This window comes from Cololabis saira, chromosome 10 (genome assembly GCF_033807715.1).
Source record: "Cololabis saira isolate AMF1-May2022 chromosome 10, fColSai1.1, whole genome shotgun sequence".
NCBI classification, from domain to species: domain Eukaryota; kingdom Metazoa; phylum Chordata; class Actinopteri; order Beloniformes; family Belonidae; genus Cololabis; species Cololabis saira.
The window spans coordinates 20,310,905-20,330,555 of NC_084596.1; the positions used below are offsets into that span (position 1 = coordinate 20,310,905).

General features: G+C 40.0%; 1 protein-coding gene across 1 annotated transcript in view; it reads left to right on the plus strand.

Moving 5' to 3' along the window:
- LOC133451902 (vasoactive intestinal polypeptide receptor 2-like) overlaps positions 1-19,651 on the plus strand; it is a 135,672-nt gene that overhangs the window by 101,756 nt on the left and 14,265 nt on the right. The window contains exons 5-8 of the mRNA XM_061731056.1: positions 10,478-10,575; positions 14,129-14,261; positions 16,025-16,175; positions 17,760-17,820. Of these exons, the coding sequence (XP_061587040.1) occupies positions 10,478-10,575; positions 14,129-14,261; positions 16,025-16,175; positions 17,760-17,820 (443 nt within the window). The remainder of the gene's footprint in view (positions 1-10,477; positions 10,576-14,128; positions 14,262-16,024; positions 16,176-17,759; positions 17,821-19,651) is intronic.

The following is a 19,651-nucleotide window of genomic DNA, read 5'->3' on the forward strand; positions in this document are numbered from 1 at the left end:
ACCAGCAGGGAGCAAGAGAAAGACAAGACAAGATATACACAGAATGGTTGACGAGACACGGGTGCAGACAATCAGGGCAGATGGGAACCAGGGAAGTAAAGACAGAACTGAAACACAAAGACACGGGTTTCAAAATAAAACAGGAACCGAAACCAAACAGTGACAGTAGTTGTGTTTTGGGTGCAGTCAAGTACTGGGAGGGGCTTTTATCATAGCCTTGTGGAGCCCCTCTACTAAGAGTACTGTATTGTAGTGGTACATCTTCTTGTCTGTCCGGTGGGTTAGAAAGTCCAGTCCAGTGTCCATGAGCAGACGTTACGCTGAAGCCCTGGGTCGGTCATTTTGTGCGGAAGTTGGCTGGGAAGGATATTTTAAACAGAAGTGGAGTCCACAAATATAACAACCATGCGTATATTCCTGTTTTTTTTCTCCAGATGGAGCAGTGCAGTCTTGGGGGAGTCCAGAGTGACTGAGAGAGCAGCTTTGATATATTTCAGCACCAGTCTCTCCAGGTTCTTCATAACTATAGGTGCTGATGCCTCTGACATGTCGTCATTGAGGCCCTTTATTGCAGTCTGTTGTGCAGTGGCACATTAGGGATGTTTTAAGACAGGTTGGGACGAAGCTCTCTGATGGCGATGCAGTATATTAAACACGGCTGCGAAGACTTCACAGCTCTCAGCATGCCGTCTCTAAGGGCTCATCCTGGGACACCATCTGGACCAGCTGCTTTCTAGACACTGATGAGACTGCGAGCACGGCTCCTCCCAGCAGTCTGCAGAACGAGTGAGAGTCAGTTTGGGTTCAGGCTTGTGGTTTCTGACCCACAGTGACCTTTAATCTTCGTCATTGCTGTTAAAAAATACATTTAAAAAATCAAAATATTTAAAACTGATGGTACTTTAACCTTTTACCGTACAGAAGATTGAAAATTTAAAAAAAAAAAAAAAAAAAAGCATCTAATTACAAGCAAATAATTTCTCAACTCCACTATACACTGTAGTTTTATCTTGATGTATTTTATTGTTCTTGGGAAGCACTTTGTAACTTTGTTAAGAAGGGTTCTATATAAATAAAGTGTATTATTATTATTATTATTATTATTATTATTATTATTATTATAATAATAATTATTATTATTAACTCAATTTAACACCAAAAACTTAACTTTGAAAATTTTTTCTTTGAACAAAATACAGGAAAATCTGTGCATGGTTGCTTTTATGTCTCTGTGGAAACGTCTCACCACTAACTGCACCGAAGGGCAAAAAGTCAAGTTATTATTATTATTATTTCAAAAGCCTGCTGGACAGTTTTGGCGCTGAAGTGAGTATTAAAAAACATTATAGAGGCATTTCTTTGAAACACATTAATACATTTTGTTATCCAGGCTTTAAATGCCAATTTTAATAGATGTTCTTTAGTAGAAAAGCCTGAAACGTTTGCCTCTAAACTCAGTCTTGACTGCAGACGTCAGGGAACTCTGTGAGGCGACCAGAGACGTAGCATCTTCGTAGACGAATCAGAGTTCCTGTGGTGTGGACGGTGTTTGGCCTTTTTTAGTGTCTGTTTTGATAATTGCTGCCCTTCTGCACTTCAACTGCTGTGGTTCAGTTTGGGTCACATCCGGCTCTGAACCCCCCCCTTTTGTATGATTGGGTCTGGCCTCTCAGTTGACACTCTCGGTACGAATCAACCAAAGACATCCTCTACAATACCGCCTGGACTCAAATCGGTCCACCTCTCCCTTTTCACAGGACAAAAGGAAGAAACTGTGGCATTTATGTCTCACAGGCTCTTTGTGTATTAAATTTATTACTAGCACTGGAGAAAGGAAAGGACTCAAAGACCCAACAATCACACATTTCTGGGGCGAGATGAATGGAAAACGGGGGGAAGTACTGACAAACCTTCCGAGCGAAAAGTCAAATTTCATATATTTTTCCAAAGCAACACTTGCAGCGGTAGGTCCGTTCTCTCTGATGGCTTAAAGAAACCCTGAAATCAAAGAAGCGTCATAATTTAAAGGTTAAAAAAAAAGGCTTTTTCCATTTTCCACCGGTCACTGAAACATCAAAAGAGGGAAAATTACAACTTTTATCTTGCAACAGCAGAAAAGGTGTCTTTTGAACTGGTATGTAAGTTTTATTTCATATTGGACTGAAAACGATTATACCTCAAACCAAAGTGCATGTGGGGGAGAAAAATTACTGAAAAGCCGCTATGCTACTAAAGTTCTAACAGAAATTGAGTCAAAAACCCAAAACAAGTTCTCGTCCACTTCTAACGGAGTAGTTGCAGATATGTTTTATGTTAAGGTTTCACTGAACTCGTTAATCACAACTAATTGTAGATATTTTACATGCTCGAAGTCTTGCTTTCTACCTGCATGTTGTAATGTTTCAATACTGTGATTTTGCATACTCATTGGTGTTATTTTGCAAAGATAAACGACGAAAAAGTGATGGATATTTTTAAGCCTCATGGAAAGGCAGATACTGAAGTTAAGATTTGAAGGATCAGGATAAAATAAATCCAGTGTTTTCCTTACAAACGGGAGATTTGCGTAAATTTGATGCCAGTGAAAAGAGCTTCTTACCAAGAAAACAGTCCTTGATTTTGTCGCAAAAAGAGAAGGAATAACAGAAAATTAAACAGAAAATGATCCGCTCTTCATGCCAAATACGGTGGTTTTCTGAGGAGGAAAACAAAAGAAAAAACAGTTTCTCTCCATCTTCCAGCACAACACTTTAATGAGCATGTGTTGTCCTCAGAGTACAAAGACTAATTGCATCACATCTACTGCAACACAAGAGACACATATTTAATGTGATGATGAAACCTAAAAGGAAAGTTCCAGAATGAGATAAAAAAAAAACAGCGAGTCATGCTTTTTTTTTTCTTTCTTTCCACATTTTACTACATCAAATCATGAATGGTTATTCATTACGTGGTCCTGGGTCAAAAACTGTGCAGATATTTGAATAAAATAGCCAAAAGTGGTAAATCAAGAACGTAACCTACAAGGTTTTGTTTAAAAATCAGCGCTGTTAAGAGTTAGTGACATCTAGTGACCAAAACTGAAAACTGCAACTAACAGACATGTCAGCCTCCTCTTAAAAGTTTGAAGGAGAAAAAACAAGACTATTGTTGTTTCAGCATTATGTTTTTCTTTCACTGACTGTTAGGATCAAGGTTTGAGTGGAAGCTCTCAACATGCTTCTGAATTAGGGCTGGGCGATATATCGAGATTTTAATATATATCGATATATTTTCAAACACGATATGGTACGAGACAATATCGTTTATATCGATTTAAAAAGAAAAATATATATATATTTTTTTTTTTACATTTTTTTTTTTAATGATTTTGATATAGCTTATTTTCTGACAAATTGACTTGGATGTTTTATTTGAGATTTGCACAAATTCTTTGTTATTTGCACAACTGTCAACCTCAGTGGAAAAGTCTGCCTGTTACTGTCTACATTGTATTAATTGCACAGTGTATTTTAATTTAATTGTTATGCAGGAAAGGGATATTTGTTTTATTTTATTCAAGAAGCATTTTTATTCTATATATGCAGGCAGTTTATTTTTATTTCATTTGTTTTATACATTTTGATATTGTGCAGACCTCTGTTAACAAAGGTACCTGTGTGACATTTGGCACGAGGCTTTGTATTAAAACTGATTGTTTTTTTAAGGGTTTGTAATGCTTTGGGGGAAACCCCAATTAAGGCACAGAAAAAATATCTAGATATATATCGAGTATCGCCATTTAGCTAGAAAATATCGAGATATGACTTTTGGTCCATATCGCCCAGCCCTATTCTGAATAAATTCAGTAACTCTTAATCTCATCCATGTAGAAATGTGAACTGATGTTAACGCTTTGGATTAAAATTGATGCAGACTCAGACGTGGCTCATGCTGAGCTTTTCATTCCTCACTTGGATCAGATAGTTTAGCTTTTTGTTGTTGTTTTTTTTTTAACTACAAGGAATGCCATCATTACTGATGGACTTGACTGACAGCTGATCTGAATTAGCCTCAAAGATGAAGTCTATTTTTATCTTTCCCATGTTGTCGCTTGTATCCCTGCGGTCTGAACAGACTGTCTCTGATATTAAAGGAGACATATTTTGCCCTTTTTTCCAAAGCTGAGAGTTGCCCGAGCACTTATTGAAACGACTGACACGTGATTTGATCACAGGGATGCGGTACAACTGCTCTTCTTTCAACCGCGTCTTCACGACTTTATTCACAGCCGCTGGTTTTAGAGGCTGGACTGAGACACTCAGGTCCACTCTTCCTGTTCTCTTATTTGGTTTGAACCTCAGGGTTTATGCTTCCTCCGTCTGAGGTACAGCAAGAGTAGTAAAATATGAAGTTGTCGTTGAGTTAAAGATGCGTTAGCTGGGTAGTTCTGATCCAAGCCTGATGTGACTGTATCCCGCTGATCCGAATGGTTGATTTAATCACCCGTTTTCAAAAACTCTCTCAAGCCAACAATTATGTTTTTTCCATATGTCATCTTTAAAACTCATGACACAAACTCAGCTGAGGAGCTGCCTGGTCCTGTGATTCCGGCTACGGCGACAACGCTGCTGGCCAGAATCAGGATTGTAGCCCATCTAGATAGTTTTGACATCCTGAAACAGCCAAAAATACATGAAATATGTTTTATGTTTTCGTCTGGTCGCTAAAATAAGACTTAAGATATTCTTTTGTATCACAATACAACTGTATTGACAAGAGACGCACAGGTCCAAGTTTTTCCGTCTCATAATTACACTAGGGAAATACATGAAGCAAAGTTTGAAGGCATACAAAAGTCTTCACGCTTGGTCCTACTTCAAGCCAGGATTTGTTGGCGAAATGAAAGTGAAAGTGACCAAACTTTATGATTTACCGTTTAACGTTAGCATTACCTGATACAAAATGGGAACCGCAAATCCAAGTTTCAGTGCCTGGAATCCAGTTGTTTCTGCGAATTGCAGCAATCCATCTCTTGGATCTCTCTTAAGCTTATTTTTCGGCAGTCTGTAAAACGATAACTTGCAAAATCTTTGAGTACAGTCGATGGCACATTTTAGATGTTTTCGAGTTGCTCAAACTGAAAGTTTACGCTGCCACTCAGTCTTTCTGCCACCCAGTGGGCGTAACCCGCTGTGAAGTCGCATCTGAGACGTCATGCACATTCCCTCTATCAGTGTTGTGCATGAACGCGTTCATTGAACACGTTCATTTCTGTGAGAACGTTGAACTGAACGCAACACATTTGCAAATAAAGAACTTGAACGTGAACTTGTTCATTCTGCAGATCACGAACTGGAATTTGAACTGTTTATGTGAGTTTCAGTTTCACTGTTTAGGTCCAATTATTACGGAATAATCCTCCTTCTCATTTCACCAGCGGGCAGCGCGCACATTTAAAATACTTGACGAGACGATGACTTCACACTACCTTACCCACAATGCAGCGCACACACTAGCATAAGAACGGGCACCAGCTCCATGGCAACGGCGGTCTGAGCCCGGTGCAGGTTTTACGAATGACAGGTGAAGAGACAGACGTTGCGGACGCAGCATCAGCGAGCCGTCAGATGATGATCCGCTTATCATTATCTGAAGGAATTTTACACATCGTCTCCCAAAGAGTCCGACGGTAAAAATCTAACCTTTCTGTGCAAATTATGTCCACCTGCGCCGAGAAAACAAGTCTGAGCGTCTGCCTCGTCAACTTCAAATTTTAAAAGTCATCTTGAGTTAAAGCATCAGTCCAGTGTGAGAAAATATCTGCGAGTCCTTGACAATCAAAAAAAGTCATCAGGAAAGACCAAGAAGACCCAACAGCCTCAAACGACCCCAGTCTCACTGCTGCACCTTCAGGGGTTTGATTTCCCAGCAGCAGGGAGACACATTGATAATTGACTACATTGTTGGAGATTTACAGCCTCTGAGTAAAGTTGAAAAGCCACTACAGCAGGAGTCTTCAACCCTGGTCCTCGGGACCCCCTGTCCTGCATGTTTTAGATGTTTCCTTGCATCATCACACCTGATTCTAAATAATGGTCGTCATCAGCTTGTCATCCAGATCTGCACAAGTCTGTTAATGACAGTCATTTTAATCAGGGTGCTGAAGCAGAGAAACATCTATAACATGCAGAACAGGAAGTCCTGGGGACCATACTACGGTATACTATAGGGTATACTATACAGTGAACAGTTTTAGGATAGGGTGGCGTTTCATTCGTACTTCTCACCTAAAAATATTGAAATTAACTGAATTTGAACTAGTTCAAAGTGAAAATGGTGAACTATGAACATGAACTGTTCATTTTTAAACTATGTGAACTGAACTTTGAACTAGTTCATGTCATGAGATGTATGAACTTGCACAACACTGCCCTCTATACATGTGGTTTAAGAAAGGTTAGCCAGGACACACAGATTGGATCAATATGAAAGACCTCAACCAGAGCCTAGGGTTGTTATAGTTTTAACTTAAGGATGAAATTTGAAAGCATTTGTGTCCAGAACTTTAAAAAAGAGGTCCTATCAAATTTGTTCCATTTTTATTTAAATTTAGTTTTTACTTCCCCTGTTTTGAATTAATGTAATAACGTGTAAAATTCATTCTGAACATTTGATGAGTATAAGGACCCTGATGGCATATCAAAATGCCCCGGTGTTTCTAATCCACAGAACTGAAGTTGTTAATATTGCCCTCACTTCTGCAGCTATTTCTGACTGAAATTACTTTTTTTTTTTTCAGGTGGAAATTTAATATGAAAAAAATAAAAGCCCAAGGCTACGAGTAATTTGGTTTTGATACCTACGTATTTGATGGTGACATTGCTTCCTGAATTCAAAATCACATCTGCCCTTTAATGTAGTTGAAAGCCAAGAAAACAAGTTCAGTCGTACTTTTGATCGACTCTTTTTACTCCAAAAAACCTTAGGTTTCGGCTTTAATGTTACGGCAAAAATTAAAGAAATATGCAGGACACAGCCATTTTGCTTTGATGGTCATTTTACAGCAAAACCTTTTTTTTTTTTTTTTTTACTATTTTTTTGGGGGGGGGGGTTACTGGAGATTATATAAGTACAGCTTGTGTGTGAAGTACAAGAGAAGAAGCATTGACTGGATGCATTGTGACCCAGTGCAATTCCTTAAAAAAAAGAAAAAGGAAAAGGAAATCGAGCTTGTGGGACTAGTTTGAATCTGCAGGCTGGGTCACATGACAATGTCACCACTTATGTCGAGCTCCTGTTCCAAAACTAGCATCCAGACATGACCTATTCTTGCAAATTTTGATGAGGACCAAACTCTTCTTCGCTGTTTATGTTTCAAAGCATTTTCGGTACGCAGATAAGCCACTGACCATCCTGTCCTGGTTGTAACAGCAAGCCGTTCCTGGTTTTGAGTGTCTGTAGGGTTTTGGTTTCTTGGTTGGTTCCTGTTTTATTTTGAAAGGCTGTGTCCCGGTTGTGTTTCGTTCTTTGGCTTCCTTGCCCTCCAATCTCTCTTGATTGTCTGCAACTGTGTCTCATCAGCCCCTGTCCTTATACATTGTCCTGTCATTTCCCCTCCTCCCTGCTGGTTGTTTGTTTGTTTAATACACAACATTGTTGTTACTTTTCCGACCTCGAGTTCAAATATGATCTCTCATATCAAACCTCTTTAGTATAAAGGACCCACTTTTAATAATCACTTGCAATAGTCCAGTCTTAAAGTAAATGTTTGTATCACTGATATAAGATTTATCTTATTTTTACAATCGTACAGTGGAGGAAGAAAGCAGTTCAAGTGTTATTTGAAGGACAAATCCTCCAGTTGTGCTGAATGCAACAACGATGCCATCCAAGTTCACTAAACGACTTGGCGGTCAGTTCTTCGGTCTGTCCTACTCAGGGTGGTGGAGGTCTGGTCTCGTCCGTCCCAGCTGTCTCTGGGTGAAAGGGTCCCAGGTGGAACCCATTCCCCTGGGTTGTTTCTGTAAAGTTAGATTTCCTTACGTAAAAAAATGAATTGTTTCGTCTTCTGTCCTTTTTTTAAAGTAGCCACAGACTTCCTGTTTGTAGTCAGATTCCAGCGTCCTCACATGTAGGACGTCTCCACGGTGAAACGCCTCCCCTTTTTATTTATTTTTTCTTTCCTGTTGTGTAACTGCAGTGCCCTTCTGTTCGCTTGCTTGGTTTGTTTTGGGTCTCGAATTGCCCTGGCTGAATTGCCCATTGTGCTGCCATCCCTCTTTCTCTTTCTCCCTGCAAATCCCTCGCTCTGCTGACCTTTCCCTCCGTGTCACTGTGGCCTCCTCGATTAATTTTGGACCCGGATCAGCGAGCTTCACTGGAGCCCGGTCTCGGTAAAGCCGGACCTGCACCTGTTAGCCGCGATTACGTTCCAATATCGTTGCAGATGGCTTAGACGTACTGTAATTTATGATACATGTTTGTTTCACTAATATTTTAAGTCTTTGATGTAATTTGTTATCTAACCTTTTTTTTTCTCTCAAAAATGTAGTTTATTTATCTAAAAACACGGCAGAATGATTAGACGTCGTTACTGTTGCATGACGGCGTACATCAAGACTTGAGGTCTGAAGTTGAGTTTGTGCAAAATGATCTTACTGGTCCTCATGCTATCATCCCCCAAACAAATGAGTGAAAGTTTATACAAGAGGAAATCCTCCAGGGCGCTCCACATCCTCTGAAATCTTCCTCTCCATCTTTACATTCTGATTTTCCTTTTGCTCGGTCGGACCAGGTGTAGCTCTAATTCTGTTCATCCCATGAAAAGTGGAGGGATTTGGCCCTTGGCGGCGTCGCTGCCGTCTCCCTCTGAAGGATTTGTCTCACTTCTGCAGCTTACTGGAGGACTGCTTCACGTACGTCTGCAGCACTTTTGCTGTGCATTCAAAGCAACAACCTTTTTATATGAAAGTGCCACATTCGGATTCAAATAAAAAACGTGTTTCCGTGTTTAAATGAGAAATAAAACAAAGAAGGAATATTCCACAGTTTGATGTGGCAGCTTTTGAGTCAGTTGCCGGAGGTTTTTGCATATTAAAGAGCTGTAATTCCTAAAGCTTTGCTCCAGTGTGGATGTCAACATCCTCCAAGTAAAGCTGAGAGTCTGAACTTTAAAGTTGGACTTGCATGTTTTAAAACCCAGGATTCAAAGTACAAGAACATGTGGCAAGATGATGTACTGTGAAATATAAAACGTAGTATCTGTTTGTTTTGTTTTTAAGATATGAGCATCCTCTTGATATCTTTAAAGAGATCAAATATATGCAGTCACATGCTTAAATGACATCTGCATAATTATGGAACCTGAAAGATCAGGTAAAGGATAAAAGGTTAGAAGTAAGAGACTAATTGCTTTGTGGTGAGAGGAAAACAGAGCCAAATTGCTGATGTTTCTACGATAACATAAAGTTTGACATCTCATACTGGGCTGGAGGTGAGTTTTGAATACTGGAACACAAGCGGGGGTTAACGGCAGAGATGCAGATTCATTTACGACCAGCATAACATATCATGTCAACCCCTGAGATGTTGGTGCAGGAGCAGGAGGATACATCAAGAGGGCAACATACACTCACCGTCACGATAGTACCGGGTCGGACCCCCTTTTGCCTTCAGACCTCCCTTAATCCTTCGTAGCATAGACTCAACAAGGCCCTGGAAACATTCCTCAGAGAGTTTGAGCCACATTGACATGACAGCATCACGCTGTTGCTGCAGATTCTTCGGCTGCACATCCATGATGGGAATCCCCCGTTCCACCACATCCCAAAGGTGCTCTATTGGATTAATATCTGGTGACTGGAGGCCGTTTGAGTAGTGGACTCATCATCATGTTCAAGAAACCAGTCTGAGATGATTCTTTATGACGTGTTATCCTGCTGGAAGTAGCATCAGAAGATTAGGCTTTAAAGTCAGATCCCATAAATACAGAAAATGGCAAATTAATGAGAAAAAAGGCCTTGCTGGTCAGTTTCCCTTAAAATACACTTAAATCGACAGTAACGTAGCACTCAGGTCCACAAAATATTATAATTGTGACCGTTCCCAAACTGGATCCCCTTTACAGGGGGAACATTTTCAAAAGGAGCCTGATAATGAGTCAGGGTTTAAGTCACTAACCTAGTGCTAACCTTAGTGTACACTGAACAACTTCACAGGAAATGTCATGGCTGCAAAGAAAATACTGGAGTTGCATCTTCGTCGTGAGGTTTAAGATGGCCAGCCTTGTCTGTCTTGTTGACGTGGTCAAATCAGGCATGATTAAGATTATCGCACGCTTTTACACCCATCTCTTTCACGTGGTGTCACTCTGTGATGAAATTTGTGCCGACATTTATGTCTGTAGCGTTGCTTGTTGTCGTTTTGATTCAAGTACTTTAGCGCCGAGGCTTCATGACGATCTCAGCAACACTGACTGTCATCTGCGTGTCTGCAGCTGGTCTTCTACGTGGTCGTGCAGACGCTGTACACTCTGGGCCACAGCTTGTCCCTGATCGCTCTCACCACAGGAAGCGCCATCCTGTGTCTCTTCCGGTAAGTCAAACTACTCCAGTACCTTTTTTTATTTTTTTTAAACAAGTCTAACCTTTTATGTTCAACCGTGAAATTACTGGTTTGACCAGGGAATTGATTGGCTTTGGCATTTTGGCCTTGTCTTTGTTTACACATGGGGTTTTTTTTATTAAAAACTGAACATTTCTACTCACCGAATGAATTTCACAGTGAATAAATAGTGCTTGCAGATAGTTGGCAGTTTGTGTGAGGTACTCTGGAGGAAAGGTCATCCCACAAGCTGAGTGGGTCTGATGGGCAGCACACATGGAGGAAACACCAGAGTCTCATCTTGAGAGCTCTTCTTAGCGTGAAGCTGTGTTTTCAGTGATGTCATCTTGTGGGAGGAGCTCCAGTTAAGCAGAATCAAGACCAAGACGCTGCAGAACATGCAGCGTCAAGCTTCTCATCCATCATTTTACGTCTCACGCACAGGGGCGTTTCTTGGGACTGAGAACATTGGGGGCTGAGCCCAGACCCTTATAGAGAAGCCTATGGGATCTACCTGGGGAAAAAAGCTCAATGCTTTCTTGAGCCTTATTGCGTCTTGTCTACAGCCAAACACTGCCAAAATGTACCAGAATGAAACATATTATATTGATAGAAACAGGATGATTCACTTATAGATAACACAGGAATTAAAGCAAAAGAGGTTACCACCTTTCAGAAATAGAAATAAAGGACGCCCCGATTTCAGCAGCGCAGGAGCCAAAAAAAAGCCCCAAAACTGCATAAAAATGTGTTTATTTTATATGAAAAAACGTGTTCTTTAATAGCATTGAACTTGCATGACTGTACAGACAGCCACCCATATAGCAGCTGAAATAGCCTCCTATGCTCTGTATGTCCACATCAGCCAAGGTGTAGAATATTGCTTCAGGTGAAGAATATGGGGTAAAAGTTAACTTATTTCAATAATTCAACTAGAATATGGTGTAAAAGTTAACTTATTTCAATAATTCAACTAGAATATGGTGTAAAAGTTAACTTATTTCAATAATTCAACTAGAATATGGTGTAAAAGTTAACTTATTTCAATAATTCAACTAGAATATGGTGTAAAAGTTAATTTATTTCAATAATTCAACTACAACTTGGTGTAAAAGTTAACTTATTTCAATAATTCAACTAGAATATGGAGTAAAAGTTAATTTATTTCCATAATTCAACTAGAATTTGGTGTAAAAGTTAACTTATTTCAATAATTCAACTAGAATATGATGTAAAAGTTAAATTATGTCAATAATCCAACTAGAATTTGGTGTAAAAGTAAACTTATTTCAATAATTCAACTAGAATATGATATAAAAGTAAATTTATTTCAATAATTCAACTAGAATATGGTGTAAAAGTTAATTTATTTCAATAATTCAACTAGAATTTGGTGTAAAAGTTAACTTATTTCAATAATTCAACTAGAATATGATGTAAAAGTTAATTTATTTCAATAATTCAACTGGAATATGGTGTAAAGGTTAATTTATTTCAATAATTCAACTTAAAAGGTGAAACTAATATATTACCTAGTCTTATTACATGCAAAGCAAGATATGCTGAACCTTTGTTATAATTTTGATGATGGAACCCTACGCCGTCGATTTAACGCGGAACCATAAATCAGGCTTAACGCGGGCGAATTTGTCAGTTTTCTTTTCGTCTTTTCAACTGAGCACACAAACACAAACTGAGGATGCAATGCTTGCTTATGCACCATCGTAGAACCGGGCCTGGAATAATATATGTCCGTATTGGTTCAATACGGAACTTTTAATTCCCAATTCCAAACCCCTACCTGGAGGTGAAGCCCGAGTCCTCCCCGCAGCGCTGTCTGGCACATAGAAAGATCTGGGCACAGACGCAGCAGGTCCTGTTGTCCCGCCACTAAGATTTTGCTGGCCTTAATGTTTCCTGTGGTTTATTTTGTTAATTATTGTTAAATTTAGTGTTGATGTGTGTGTGACAGACGTGTGTATGGGGGGTTAATGAAAATACGGGACAAATCGCGTCCCGTATTAGTTCAATACGGACGCAATCCATCTCTCTGATTGGTCTTGGTGTCTCGACGTCATCCCCTGTTGCATTCACTGATAATGGAAAACTACAACTTCTTTAGTGACTCGTAATGTACAGTTATGATTTTTTTCTTCTGAAGTTGAATTATCCGGGGCTAAAGAAAAAACGTCCGGGGCTGAAGCCCCGGATGCCCAGGCCAGGCGACGCCACTGCTCACGCATGTTCTTTTTATCCAGTTACATCAAACCTTTATTTGACGCTCCATTATAGTGTCCAATATTAGCTTTTTTTCAAGAGGACCAGCATCCTGAAGTGGTTGCTTCACTGCAGACATCCTTTAATCTTTGATATGGAGACTTCGTCTGGTTCCTGTGGGTTTAACTTTGAGCCGTAGAAACTGCTTCTTGACACCATTCGATAGGCGTACAACCAGCAGAGACATGAAGCATGTGAAGTCGGCAGAGCTCCGACCAGACCAGAGTGAAGAAAGGAGGTGTTGCAGCACTAAAAATGTGTTGATCCAATTTGTTATTAGCAATTCTGTAGCCGTGGAAGTTGGCATGAAGTTCAGTTCGGTACGTTTTGAATGGGAGCGGTACCAGGCCAGTTTCACGAGAGACAATTTCAAGCTTCAGTTACACGCCGACTCCCTCTACGTCGCTCAAATGAAAACAATTTGCTATTGTTTTAAAACTCTCAAGCCGGATTATGATCGAACCCACAAACGCTGATCTTCAAAACTACTTGGCTTCAATCGGGAGCCAACATAATTGGAAAGGAGGGTGTTTCCAATTAGCAATTAGTCAGTTTAATTGAATTTTAATTAATCAAGCGATGGTGGATTGACCAGCTGGATGCTTTTCCATTTCATGGCTTTATTGTTAATTGCCCACATTTGTTTATTTATTTTTTATTTTATTTATTTAGTCTGATATATGTCCTGTGGGGACATACAGTATATCCAATAATATTCAGGCCAAACAGCAGATTTATGTTGCGGTGAACTGACTCTGGGAGAAATTTTGTTTTGTTTTCTTTCCTCAAACGCCCTCAAAAGTATGATAACCTTGTAATTTACAAATAAACTGGAAGTAATTTATTCAGTTTTTTAAAGTAAATAAAAAATAATAATAATAAAACACTATAAAATGAAAGTACTGCAGCTGAGAGATGTGTTGCAACAACCCGCCCTGTTGGAGCTCCTCGTTTCTGGAACCCTTCTGTTTTAAAGCGACCGCATATTTAATTGAAAGAAACATGCTCAAGGCATTTCAGAGCTTACAAAAGAAACAGAGATAATTACAGAAGCTAGTGCAGTTTAGCCAGAATGGTGTTTGTTGTTGTTTTGTTTTTGTTTTTTTATCTAAAGCTGATTTCAGCATCTTTAGATGTTTTCAGACCTAAACTGTTGCATCATTATTTAAGAAAATCTTGCAACAAATCTCACTTTGTGTGTGTGTGTGTGTGTGTGTGTGTGTGTGTGTGTGTGTGTGTGTGTGTGTGTGTGTCTGGATGTGTGCAGGAAGCTCCACTGCACCAGGAACTACATCCATCTCAACCTCTTCGTCTCCTTCATCCTGAGAGCCGTGGCCGTCTTGGTGAAGGACGACATCCTCTTCAACAGGAGCTCTCAGTGCTCCAACCAACTATCTCTGGTACGTCCACAACGTCTCAGTCTCTCTTCTCAAGGTAAAGCGACGAAGGAGGATGCAAGTCTAGATAGATTTTACTCCTATACTGACTTTTATGGTAGCTTGTTTTTTTTCTGCTCCCTTCTGTACTGATTTATCAAAATCTTTCAATAATGTGGATCTGTCAGGTGGAGACCGAGCAGGCAGAAGCTACCACGGGAGTTCCTCAAGGATCCGTTTTTGGAACTTTTTTTATTTTTTTCATATGTTAATAATCTTCATCAAAATATTTTTAATGTAACTCTTTATGCTGACGACACTGATATATTCTCCTGCATCCACAGCCGGTCTGCCTTTGATACCGTTCAACAGAACTTAAACTGGAATCAGTTGTTATTTGAGATTTAAACTTCATTTTTTGTTCAAGGCTAACGAGAAGCTTGCTGCTGCTGCCTCAATGTTTGTGTTAGATCATGGTGTCATCTATAGTCACACATGAACTCAATGACAACACATACTGGATATAGTTCATAATGAAGCTCTTTTGTAAAAGGGATCCTTGGGCTCTTAAATAAAGGTTTAATAGTAATTTAACAGCTCCTAGAGCTGCATCATGGAGACGTTTATTTCCATGTTCATTAAGATTTATGGCATTCTTTTATGCAGAGGTCTCTCAATGTCCCATGACACCGTATTTAACTGGATTGAGGTCTGGACTATAACTGGGCCATCGCAACACCTCGATTCTTTTCTTTTTTCTGCCTCTGATGTAGATTTGCTGGTGTTTGGGATCATTGTCTTGTTCCATAACCCATTTTTAGCCAGGAGGCTTACGGCCTTACATTCGTCCCCAGAATACTTTTGCACATGGAGGAGTTATGATCGACCCGGTGACTAGAAGCTGCTGTTGCTGCACAACGAGCCCAAACCATGACCCATCCACCGCTGTGCTGGGCAGTTGATACGAGGCGTTTGGGCTGCTTTGCCATGCGTTTTTATATCAAACATTGTGCTTTGTGTTGGGATCAAACATTTTTATCATGGTCTTGTCTCTTCTGAACTTTTAACATGACATGCTTTTCTTCTCCAGATCTATAATTTAAATTAGCATACCGCCCAAACCTCTGCTTGTATACAGGTGCTCACATTCATTGAATCATGTATTTGTCTTAACGCACCTGGATGCTATTCAGTTTCCTTGTTGCTAAGGGAATCGTGCGTGCTTTTGCATTTTGCCCCAGTTTTGTTAAATATATAATGATATGGCAGTTTTAAAATCGGTATGGCCGTCTTTCTATAGCTGGTCTTTTCTTTAACCTCAACAGTTTCCTGACTTGCCTCCTTAAGCTCGTCCGTTTGCATCACATCGTTGAGTGGAAACATCTCTGTAATCACGTCGGGAACGCTGTCAGGGGGCTCTGACCTTTGTGCTCAGATCCGCTCGCTGCTTGCGACGAGATCTATGAATCAAAGACCATCCTCCCAGTGAACTCATTAGCGGCCTCGATGGGAAAACAGGAACATATACCCATGTATCAGAATAATTAGCATACTTACTTGATTAAACAGGGTCCCTGTGGATCTGGGAGTCGGCACTGCAGTCATATGCAACTCTTCAAAGACAGCTATAGGATGGGGAGGAAATGAAGGGACTTACTTGTAGGTTGTTTTTTGTGCCATCTGTGACAAAGAATTGTGCGAAATCTCAGATTTTAACAGAATTTGACAGAAAGTCTCGCTTTTATCCTGGAACTGATATGTGTATTTGCTTGTCCATCTTTTTCCAGGTGGGATGTAAAGCGAGCCTGGTGTTTTTCCAGTATTTCATCATGGCCAACTTCTTCTGGCTGCTGGTGGAGGGTCTCTATCTCCACACTCTGCTGGTCGTCATCTTCTCTGAAAATCGACACTTCATCGTCTACATGTTCATCGGCTGGGGTGGGCGTCTCTTCTTCTTTCTACTTTTTTTTTTTTGTAATGACACTTGGCTGCAGATGAAGTGTTTATCTGAGCACGAACTATGCACCGCATCGGCAGCCGGTACTTAATTTATGAATACAATGTACGAAATCCACCCAGCACCAGACTCAGGTTCTCAGGTTCAGAATAGCTGCTGAAAAAGGTGGAATATTTTACGTGAACCCAGTCTGGTTTCATCGTCATCTTAATTAATCTTAAATAATCTTAATTTGTTACCCATCCACTAGTTTCAGGTCTACAATACATTTCTAGTCAAAAGAGAAAAAAAATAATATTTCAAACAGATGAGGGTACAATAGTAGTATACATGAAAGGTTCAGTTGTGTCTGAACATGTTGCTGATTTGCATACGAGCAAACCGCATAACTTCTGGAACAATGTCGTTTAGACAAAACAAAACCAAAACATCATGCCGCTGATCAGGCATGACGGTGGGAGCACCGTGATACGTATGAATTTTGTTGTGCTTACTGACCTCAAACCAATGTTATGTGGTACGCTGCGCTAAAAAATAGTGCAGTTTCAGTGCGACTTCCATAAGCAACGAAGCCGCGCCGCTTGATCGATGTCGGACCGTTCATCTGACACATTAAAGTCGGTCCTTGGTTGGATACAGGTTGCAACGTCAGACAACGGTAGATAACTAACTATGTAGCGCTGCAAGGAGCCATCATCCAATGTCTAGTCCACGTTACCTTACTATAATTAGACATCAAGTCAAGGTTAGGTTTTTAGCTTAAACCCAATTTTCAAATCTACATCATAATCTAGTTATAATCAAATGTTGGAATACAACGTTGTTCCAACCTCACACTAACTTCAGGTGTCCGCTATCGCTGGCAACGATGAACCAATCAGAGAACAGAACGTAGTACGACGCTCACCTCCTTCACTTTTAATTAGTGGAAGACGAATTATTTTAAATGTGAAAGTATTGTTCTGTTTTAGTTATATAATCTGAGTTATTGTGAATGAGTTGGATAAAGTTCGACTTAACAGACTGTTTTGTTTCGCTTTATATATGTTTTATTGTGTGCCTTAAAACCCGGTGCACCTTATGTATGACAATAGACCAGTTTATTGATATTGCGCCTTATAATTCGGTGTGCTTAATGGTGCGCAAAATACTTTACTTGAAACTCAGTAAAACAGCACTCTTGATGAAGATTTTAACGGCTGTCTCAGTGATGAAACATGCGAGTTTGGTGTCACTTTTCTAAGGTTTGGTGCATGAAGCAGCAGCGAGCTCAGCAGGTGAGAGGCAAGAACCTCTGTCTGCTCAAATGGACCTATAAATGAGATGGTTTTTTAAATTTTAAATATATTTTTTTTAAACATTGAATAAAGGCTACAGCAGTAGTTAATTTTTTTTTAATAAGGGCAGTTCTAATTTGACATCCCAAAGGTTTGTGCTTCCTCAGACAGAAGCCTAGACTTGGTGCTGCAGAAATCCATTCCAGAAAGAACGGCAACATACCCCCACGTGTTGGTTCTGAACTCGCTGCTAACGTCTCATCAGCATTTCCTTCACGCTGTTTGCAGGAATCCCCACCGTGTTCGTCTCTGCGTGGGTGATAACGAGGATTTATCTGGAAGACACGGGGTGAGTGCAGCCTGCAGCCAGTGAGCCATCGCGGCGTGAATGCTGCACTTCAAAATACTACACCAACATGCACACTGACGCTTTATTGATCCACAAGTTCTTTTGCCGTAAGTGGATCTGGGAGCAGACGTCACGCAATCTGTGGAAAAACTCTTTATAATCTTATTCATTTTATGTTAGTCAAAGGCTAACTTTTCTTTTTTTTTGTTATTAAAGCCAGAAATGGTATTTTCTTTCAGCAGATAATCATATGTAAATTAGTCTCCAGAAAGCTAGTATGAATATTGAAAGTGTCAAAGAGAACTGTCTTGAATTATTTAGCTCATGGGATTCGTTTCTACAGAGTCATCATCTGAGGTTCGTGCCGAGGATCTGCTTCTCTTGTGCTGCTCATTATTACAGCTGACATGGCTGCACACCACCGTTTGAGCTTCTATTAATAAAAAGAAAGACACCTCTGCAGCAATTATCTCTTTGCAGTCTGATGATGATAACGACGGACAGCAAAGGCTGAGCAACACAAAGACGGGAAAGCATGTGCAGAATCTGAATTATGTTTTTTCATCTTTGAATTCAAACTTTTCAAAACCTCTCTTTGTGAGGAGTCCTTTTTCCTTTTTTATTTATGCTGCAAAACAAAACAAGATAATGCAGGCCATTATGGGGCAAGACGGAGGGATAATAGACGGACTGAAGTCAAGGTTTGTGTCTTAAATTGGATTAGATTGATTGAGTGAGTGAGTCGGCGTGTGTCCTGAGCGACGGTGGAGACTGAAGACTCTGACTTACTTACTTGAGATGTGAACTTGGCTGTCCTGAAGCATCAGTCAGGCTGCACAGAGGCTGTCAAGCTGACGTCAATGTTATTCCCACATTTGCTTTGCTTCACTGTTCTGTAAGGGTCCTGGCTGCCTTTTCCATACAAGCCGACCTTCACAGTAGTTTTTAATGCACACATGGCAAGATTAACAGTGCATCTTTTCCAGGGAATTAGATATAAACACAACCTTCTTGGATTTGCAACTTTTAAACTCATGCAGATGGAATCTGCAGGAATCCAAGAAGAATTAGTGGATTGGTGTCACTAATTCAGTCTTTCAGCTTAAGGATCTATTGGCATTCCTCAGCTCAGCCTGACACGGGTATTAATCGTGTAGTTTTATAGGACACAGTTTATCAAAGTGATGGCACCTGAAACCTCCAGTGTGTTATTGTGATGCTACAGAAACGGTAAAGCAGTGGACGATATGGATGTGGTTGATTGCCATGACAACTGCAGCTCACTTGAAACCTGGACCTAATATCAAAAGTGTTAATATCAGTCATATGGTTCAACCAAATGGCAGCTTTCCAACTTCTGGGTTAAAGCCAACACAGAAATAAGAAAAGAAGAAAAGATGCAGTTCATTGACTGACCACTAGAGGCTGGGTCCAGAAGCAAGTCAATCTCCATTGACCTCCATGTTAAAATGTCCAAATTTGCAGCAGAAGTAAAAAATATTTAAAGTCTTACCCAACCGAAACTGCGGAGCTCTGCGAGTCCTTGTCGGATGTTGTTTTGGTAGGGACACTTGAACTGATGATGTAATGGCGGTGTTGATAAGAATAAATGTAAAGTGATATTAATTAGCACCTTAGGATATCATAAACTGAGATAGCCAAGCTAAAATAGCCAACTTGCAGGGGACTGATATAAGGTGGGCGCATTCCTGTCATGCAACTTCATGCAACCCAGCATGACTTAGACCGGCTTCACATTTTCTATATTCAAACTATTAATTTTAACTGCAAAATCAGCTGCAGCTGTATTATAAAGGCTGTTGTCTGAAGC